We start from the raw sequence: 9180 nt of genomic DNA, 5'->3' as shown, positions 1-9180 counted from the left end.
TGGCTTCACTGTCAGCAGCTCCAGAGGGTCTGATGGATGAATTTATATATCATTTTGTTGCCTGTGAAGGAATATTTATTATAGCTGGCTATTTGCAGCTCTAGAATTGGACTCCCTCAGTGATTTCATCTAAACCCCTTATGTTCCGGGGCTTTGCCAGACAGTCATAAAATTTCGCTCTGGGCTTAAAATTAATTGACACACCAAGACCTTTTATGCAACCTCGAAAACCTATATGGCTGTCAAAAGGACTGCTTTAGGATCCTGTTCATGCTCTGGTAGTGGCGTTGTGGTAAATACAGACTGGAAAAGAAATATTTCCTAAATGGATCTTGTTCCAAAAATGGAGAAAGGCTCAAGAGACTGAGAGGAAGGTTTAAAATAATTACTGCCATCCCCAAAACCAAAGCACATGGGTTTTCCTGGCAAGTGGCTTACATTTGGGGTGGTGATGATTGAGGAGGAGATCTGCATTTGAAACAGAACTTGAGCAGGTATAGTTGAAGATAATAATTTATGTTTGATAAGCAAAAATAAATAGACTGAATTTGCTCCTGATGTGGGCCAAGCAGAGATGATCCACTTTGTGTTCTGCTTCCAAAACACCGAAGCAGGAGGACATATGCTGATGTGTCCTTATTCAGGCTTGACCTGTGTGCAACTGTCCGCTTTTTGCTGTTGGGTGGCACATTTCTTCATGGTGTAGTTTAAAAGGATATTTCTTTTTTTTTTTTTTTTTTTCTTCCTACTTCAACACTGTTGCTAGATCTGTGGCACCCCATGACTCTGAGTTGTGTGATCAATTTTTTGATTGATTTTTCCTTTTTCTTCTCATACTTCATTGCTTAGGGGCCCAACCCCCACCCCACCTCCCCTCCCTTTTTTTTGCACAGTTACACCAGGTGTTTTTAAGTCTATTTAGAAATTTTCTTACATGTAAGTAGGGCAGTGGGTGGAGACACAGGAGATAGATAGGACTTTGAATTCTAGTACTGCCAGAAGCATGCCTGTGTGTGCATAGGGGAGCCACTTCCCCACTCTGAATCTTTTTTTTTCCAACTGTAAATGTGCTTTATAATATTCCCTTTATTCGTTTTCTCCATAAATCTGGGAGATTAACAATGTGGCTGGTGTTATATTCATATATAACACCTGGAACAGGATCTTGTGCATATTGAATTGCAGAAGCAATTGGAACGGGTTGCCCAGGGAAGTGATGGAGTCCCCATCCCCAGAGGGATTTAAAAGCCGGGCAGAGGAGGTGCTTAGGGCCAGGGTTTAGTGGTGGGATGGCAGGGTTAGGGTAATGGTTGGACTGGAAGATCATAAAGGGCTTTTCCAACCTAAATGATTTTATGATTCTATGATTCTATGAATTGCAGAAGCATGGTCTCCATTGCCTCTTTGTAGAATATGTATTGTAATACTCATTTCCCTGATTGTTTTTACCTCATTAAAGTATAAGAGCTTTGTGGCAGAAACTGTTTTTTTTAAATCATATTTACAACGTTGACCAGATCTTGCTTGTGGCCTCCTGACATTTCTCAAGCACACAGCTTTCCCCTTTCCATGCTCTGCACCACTGTGTTGAGCAGTCATGGCGGTCTTTGACCGCCTTATAACCAGCTTCTGCCATCTGTTAAACACAGGTCTCTAAGTGCTTTTCAAACAGTGATTTGCCTGAGGACAGTTAGCAGGGAAAGTTAATTCCTAGCCGGGCCATGCCAGCAAAGCAGGCAGGACAAACCCCAGAAAGTTCTGTGACTTGCATAATAGAGGGTTTCCAGCTATATTTCCATTATTTCTATTTCCTTTTTTCCCCCTTTTTTTCCTCTTTTTAAATTTCTTTTTTCATTTTTTTTTTCTTATTTTCTTTTTTCTTATGTTCTTTCTTTTTTTTTTTTTTTTAAAGGGGAGGGACTGGAAGAGGGGAACAGAGTCAGTAACAACATAGTGATTGGCCTTTCTGGAACAGATGGTTTATCCAACATTGAGACACTGTCACCAGCAGGGATCTACATCAGGGCTCCTGCCAACCACATCGAGGTAAGAATTTCAGGTAAAATGTTTCCTTTCTAATCAACGATATCAGAAAGATGCAGAGTTCATTTACCTGAGAGATCATACACGCAACATTTGCTTCTTGGCTGAGCTGTCAGAAACTGTGCTTGTGATGGGACATTAAAACAAGCACATATTACAAAAGAAATTACATTCATGGGCAAATTCATTGTTTCTGAAAATTTTACTGCAGTTGATTGGAATGAAATATTGCTGTGAGATCCTTTAGCCTGGGATATTTTAAAAAGTTTTTTTTATTTCTTAATACTCATGGATTCATAAAAACTGGAAAAAAGTGTAGGTTCAACTTCCTCCAAATTTTTTCCTACTCCTGTCATTATTAAAAAAAAAAAAGACAATTCTGATGGACTGATGACAAACACACCATTTGGGTGATAGGACAAGGGGAAATGGCCTCAAGTTGTGCCAGGGCAGGGTTAGGTTGGACATCAGGAAAAATTCCTTCCCCAAAAGGGCTGTCAAGCACTGGAAGGGGCTGCTCAGGGAAGGGGTCAAGTCCCCATCCCTGGGGGGATTTAAAAGCTGGGCAGACGAGGTGCTTAGGGCCAGGGTTTAGTGGTGGGATGGCAGGGTTAGGGTGATGGTTGGGCTTGATGATCTTAAAGGTCTTTTCCAACCTAAATGATTCTATGATTCTACAATTCAGCAATATCAAATGCACCTCTCTCTGGATTTAAAATGTCATCGTATGTACAGTCCAAGATTTGCATTCAGGGTGAGAAGCAAAATGCATTCCCTGTCCTGTGAAAATGACATTGACTTTAAAAGAAACCAAGCTTCTCTATTCTAAATAGTGATATTCAGGGTGAGAAGCAAAATGCATTCCCTGTCCTATGAAAATGACATTGATTTTAAAAGAAACCAATAAACATCGAACTCTTAAGAAGGTAACAGACTAACAACCCTCACATTAAAAAGTTGAGCTCAGTAAAAATCTTTTTATTCACTATTTCTCTGATGCTTTCCTTTAGTTCATACTTTTTTTTTGGTCTTATTCAAGTACTTACATTTCAGAATAAAGAGTAACTTTTAAGTGTTTCATGGAAAAAAAATAAGAATTTCATTGATTAAGCAATTTCAAACCATTTTTCTTTCCCAACTCTTTTAAGTCTGGAATTTCATTGAAACTGACCTTTCTTACCACAGTTTCAGTTGTGACAAATGCACAATTTCATTTAAAACAAAAAATCTTGACCTGTTCTATTGCCAACCTGCAGAAACCAAACAAATTATTATGTGTATGTGAAGACCTAATCGCCCCCTGGGCTTCTGTTCCAAGAGGAAAGAATTGCACCTAAATTTGAAGGTGAAAAAGAGACCAATGCAGTTCCTATGTTAGTATGAAGACAATAATACTTAGGAAGAAGGAGAGGACTTTTCTGCAATTCCCTCAAGGGCATATTTATCATTTTAAAGACCATCAAATATGGTTAAAAAATACAACAACTAGGCAGAATCACATGAATTTCAGCTCCACTAAACACAGAGTTTTGTACTATCATGCACTGACTTACCCTGGAGCTGTCTACTCAGTCGCCGGTGGCTCAGCTTTTGAAAAGGTTTGCTGCAATTATCTCCACGGGTACGTGTGAACTGACTGTGGTTGGTTTTCAGCACATTTGTTTAGGTCTCTTGGTTCACATGGCTTTGTAGATACGCCCAAAGCTGCGTCTCTGGCTGTGTACCCGAACATCAGGGTTAAGTCCGCTCTCCAAAGATGTGTTACTCAAGGCAGAATAGCCGATGGCCCTTGAAGGGTTGCTGATAAACTTCAGTCGGCAGTCTCTCGGAGTGGGCTATCTGAGGCATTGCAGCAGCAAAAGGAAAATATGAAGAAGTTGCTTAGCTTAAAATTATTATTAACTGCACTTTCTGTTCTACAGTACCAAGCAGTGTTCAGCAGAAGACATGAAAGGACGTGGATATTAAGACAAAAGTCACACTTTTACCAAGCAAAACACCTGTGTCCTGTGGACTTTTTTCTCAGTATGGTAGTAATCGCTAAATGCATGATGTTACAGTTTCAGCAACTTTTATCTGATCAAATGGCTCAAGTACTGGATATTTAATTTTAGGTGTCTATAATCTTTAATAGGGAGGTTTGAAGAGTATAATGGGAAAGAACCATCTTCCCACTGCCAGGTTTCCAGGCCATGACATGGAATAGAAATTTCCCCCTCTGGATTTGAATGTTAGGTGGTTGTCTTTTTTTTTTTTTGCTTGTTTGTTTTTTGTTTTAGGTTACCATCTTTCAACTTTTTAAACTTACAGGCTGCAATCTTTAAGGCAAGGATTACAGCTAAGATAGAGAGCTCTAGGTCCATACTGTGTTACATGGGTCAAGCTTTCCACAGTAAGTCCTGCAATAATATTTTCATAACTACTCAATTTACTTGGGAGCCTAAATTTGCATCGGTGACTGAAGAGCTTAAATTTCCTTGAAAATCAGTGGTCTCCTAAATGGTGTTAAAATTGGGACACAGCAGTCATTCAAACCTGTGCCTACAAAGACATTCGGAGAACCAGTTCCCACTGGTTTCCATTTCACTGAAGCTCTTAAGCGCATTTGTGAATCAGGGTGTTAGCTAAAATTTTATACTCACATCATACAAGTGCAAATGATTATTAAAAGCTAGGGGTTTTGTGGTGTTTTTTTTTTTTCTTTTTTAAAATAAAGTATGGAAGCCCTCGTTATCACCTTTTAGTGCCATAAGACAATTTCATTAGGCTGGTTTCTTGCCTTTTAAATGTTATCAGCATGAGGAACTGAAGGTGCCCCTCTTTGGTATTGACTCTTTTGTCACTGAATTGCATGCCTGATGTTCCTGGGTTTATTTTTGTATGCAGGAAAAAGAAAGCAGTTTTTTAATCTTCTCTTGGATCTCTTGGGCCCAGTGGGTCTTGGACCGTTTGTAATAACTTCCTATTGATAAACATTTGATGCCATTAAATCCCAGAGCCAGCATGCACTGCTCATACATAACGTACAGACTGGGTTTAAGAAATTCAATAGATATCCTCCCTTTCCTTTCTTGCCTTGGCATTAAGGACTGGGAAACAGCTTAAATGAATGAACAGGGTGGAGATAAGCCTGTATTTCCATGTGACTGATGGTCAGACTGTTGAGAAATGAAGTTGTTTCCTAGTATCACCCAACCCAGCCATTCTCCACAGTACCAAAAAGGTGAGGCAGCTTCTGTTTGGCATTGATTGTTTCTCACCATTTCATCCCTACTGAGATCTTTTCTAAAAGCTTCTGCAAGGTGAGCACATGCTGAACTGAGCCCATTGGAGATACTCTTTGCATCCTGCCAGGTTCTGAAACCGGGGAAGTGGTGCTGGGCACACTCTCTGGAGCTTTAATGTCATCTTTAAGGTCAACAGTTTGAGCCCTGGGTATCTAAAGAAATTCATGAAATATTTACATTAGCAGTGTTGTACGGTTAAGAGACACTTAAAACGTCAACCACTTTATTTTACTGACTTGTGATGCATACCTCCAGGTATTTGGCATGCTCAGGGAGGTAATTTCTCTCTGGAATTTTGGTTGCACGGACATTCGTAATATACTGACTTCCACAAAGAATTGATTTCCACACAAAATTCCCTGCTTGCCTAAACCCCCTGCCCTCCAGCCACTAGCTGGCTGAATAAATATGCAGGTTTTTTCCTTATGAATCATCTGTAGAACGCACGATTGGAGTCGCAAGTAAAAGATCCTGGAAATAATGTGACTGGACTGCAGAAGTATTTCATTAAAGGGAAAGGGTCTGTGGCTGTGCTTTCAGAAAAAGCAGCAGTTTTACCAGGGGATAGAGAAAGCAGTGCTTTGGGTATTGATACTTCTTTGTTGCTTGACAGATGTCAAAGATCACGACTGCAGGGAACACACTTGGGTGGGTCAGAAGAAAGTAATTGGTGTGTGGAGGCTTTCACCTCTAGGTCACCAGGCCTGGCTTTGATTTGGACCATCAGGGACGAAAAAGCCATTAGTGTTTTAACACTGTCCGGTGACCTATGAAAGGTAGTGGTGGGTGTCGGCCCTGATCTTAGAGAACAAGCTCTTGTAGCTGCAGGAAAGCTCATCTTAGACTCCCCTTAGAGAACCAGATACCTCCAGAGAGCAATTAATCTTATCTAAAGATAGACCAGAAGAATTGCCCTCTGGACATGCCTATGTCTTATTTTTTCCTGGAAAGGGAGCCTAGGTTTACCAGCCTGGACTTCAGCATCAAATTTTTACACATCTAAGATGGGTGAGAGGGATCATGCCCAGATGTGCCCATGAAAACATTGCTGTATGGACACCATCCAAAACCATCTAGGTTTGGCTGCTGTCCAAATGAAGCAGGTAAGAGCAGTGGTTTTTTCCCTAGAGTAGGAAAGCTCCTAACCCACCATATATAAGCCACATAACCCACTTTCTACAGGCTCTGTAGTACCAAACTCCTAATTTAAGACCATGCAAACCTTATTTTCACTTACTTTTCACCTCCTGCAATAATACAAAGAATGCGACTCCAGAATTTCTTCATTAAGAGATATTAAGTGACAGTAACTTACAGCACATTTTCCCATGGTTATCCACTTATCCAGTTAAAAAGAATCCAAACCAAGTAATTTACCACAGGTCTGAGTAAGTTTAGTTGTTCAGCCACTGACATATCCTGAAGAAGTCATTCTCTCTTTTCTCTTGACTGTTACAAGGTCCCACTTTTTTTGTGCCAATGTCATTTCCTTTTGCTATATTTGCTTTGAGAGATATGAGAAAGATACAGATTGAGAAGTAGATCAATAAACTGAATAGGCTGTGATTTACCTTTCTTTCGTGACATCGCCTTCCTCCTTAGAAAGCATTTTATAGGGGTAAGACGTTTTCCACACATTTTTTTTTTCTTACCTACTTCTTGAAGAATTATGGCAATAGCATTTTTCTGTCATTTGTTTCTATTGCTTGGCCAGCCCTTGTTGCCTGGCTTAGGAACAGGTTTTTTAAAGGCTGGCCCAAGGACAGAGTAAAAACAGGATGAGAATGAGGATGCAGAGACAAAGTACCCGCATTTACCAGCCAGATTTACCAGAATTTGAATGGACCTTGGTTGGGATTTTAATCTGAGATTTTCTTAAGATTATTTTAATTTACAGAAATCTGTGGTAATCTTTTTTTCACAGCCATATATGTTTCTCTGCAGGGTAACACAGTGTGTGCTGCTGGGTATGGCTATTTCTTTCATCTCTCCCCTGAGGGACCATCCAGAATGCCTCTCCTGTCCTTCAGGGAGAACGTAGCTCATTCCTGCACAAGGTACTTGAGGACTTTTGGTTAAAGAGATTTTCTTTCAGTGCATGGTAGTGCTAACTATAATTGCAGTGGTGAGCAGAAAATGCTTTGCCCTCCTTTCAGGATTTTTTTTCCCAGTTTTGCACCTATTTAGGGATTCCTAAGTCCTAGCCTAAAATCTCTACAGAAAAGCAGAATCAGCGTTCGACACCCATGTGGTTGGGGATGTTTTTCAGGGCCTGATTGCAAATGGTTATCTTAGTAGTTTCAATATGATCCATTCTTCTTTGTTCACAAGCCCAATTTGTTAACTTGCAGCATTTCCCAGTGCTGTTAACAAGCTCCTCCACTTTACACCCTTGTTTAAATGATCCTGATGTAGTTTAAGGTGCCACATTTAACACATTTCCTCATCAACCATTTAACAGCAAAGCACTGAAGCATGTGCTCATGTGTTGAATTGAAAGCTCATTTTTAAGTATACCAGACGTTTTGAGCAGAAGCGGGTGGCATGCAGGAGAACAGATACACAATTTCTTTCTTACACTCCAACATCTCCTGCAGGCCACCATTAGAGACTTGACACTGGCTTACACAACCTGGAGTGGCATTTCCTACCTCCAGATGCTTTATAACATAGCAGCATGAACTCTCAACCACGAGAATCTGGCTATTCTTAAGTTTTATTGAGTAGCTTAGAATCATAGAATCATAGAATCATTTACGTTGGAAAATACCTTTAAGCTCATCAAGTCCAACCATTACCCTAACCCTGCCGTCCCACGCCCAAACCCTGGCCCTCAGCACCGCCTCTGCCCGGCTGTTAAATCCCCCCAGGGGTGAGGACTTGACCCCTTCTCTGGGCAGCCCCTTGCAGGGCCTGACAGCCCTTGCGGGGAAGGAATTTTTCCCAATGTCCAACCTAAACCTGCCCTGGCACAACTTGAGGCCGTTTACCCTAGTCCCATTGCCTGTTCCCTGGGAGCAGAGACCAACACCCACCTTGCTACACCCCTTTCAGGGGAGCTTCAGTTCAATGGACATATTGACATGGGTTAAATAGATTTAGTAGTTTGAGCCAACATTATAACTTGTGCAGAGCAGGGTGAAGCTGGGGACTTCAGCTGTTTTTGGAAAGTGGTAAAAGCCGGGATGGTCCTGGCTCTCTTGGCCACCTGGGCACCCTGCTGGCTCATATCCAGCTGCCTGTTGACCAACACCCCCGGGGCCTTTTCCAGCGGGCAGCTCTCCAGCCACTCTTCCCCAAGCTCGAGGAGACTAACCGCTTTGCATCCAATGGGATAAAAACCACCGTATGTATGTGAGGCATCCCATATAACAGTTGTTCCCATAGCACCCAGGAATAGGTATTCACAGAATCACAGAATCACAGAATCGCAAGGGTTGGAAGGGACCTCGGGAGATCATCTAGTCCAACCCCCCTGCTAAAGCAGGCTCTCCTAGAGCAATCTACACAGGACTTCATCCAGGCGGGCTTTGAATATCTCCAGAGAAGGAGACTCCACAATCTCCCTGGGCAGCCTGCTCCAGTGCTCTGTCACCCTTAGAGTAAAGAAGTTTTTCCTCATATTCAACTGAAACCTCTTATGTTTCAGTTTGCACCCATTGCCCCTAGTCCTGTCGCTGGACACCACTGCAAACAGACTGCTTCCATCCTCGTGACTTCCGCCCTTAAGATATTTGTATGTGTTGATAAGGTCCCCTCTCAGTCTTCTCTTCTTCAGGCTGAACAAGCCCAACTCTCTCAGCCTTTCCTCGTAGGGGAGGTGCTCCAGTCCCTTTATCATCCTAGTTGC

At 41.6% G+C, this 9180-nt stretch overlaps 1 protein-coding gene across 1 annotated transcript in view; it reads left to right on the top strand.

Moving 5' to 3' along the window:
* Positions 1-9180, top strand: part of PKHD1 (PKHD1 ciliary IPT domain containing fibrocystin/polyductin) — a gene marked incomplete at its 3' end in the record, with an annotated part of 174009 nt that overhangs the window by 126381 nt on the left and 38448 nt on the right. Inside the window, exons 41-42 of the mRNA XM_009644601.1 lie at positions 1913-2046; positions 7275-7387. Of these exons, the coding sequence (XP_009642896.1) occupies positions 1913-2046; positions 7275-7387 (247 nt within the window). The remainder of the gene's footprint in view (positions 1-1912; positions 2047-7274; positions 7388-9180) is intronic.

Source organism: Egretta garzetta, unplaced genomic scaffold (assembly GCF_000687185.1).
Source record: "Egretta garzetta isolate BGI_Z169 unplaced genomic scaffold, ASM68718v1 scaffold628, whole genome shotgun sequence".
In the NCBI taxonomy this organism is placed as follows: domain Eukaryota; kingdom Metazoa; phylum Chordata; class Aves; order Pelecaniformes; family Ardeidae; genus Egretta; species Egretta garzetta.
The sequence above is the reverse complement of the archived record's forward strand: the minus strand, read 5'-3'. Positions and strand labels throughout refer to the sequence as shown.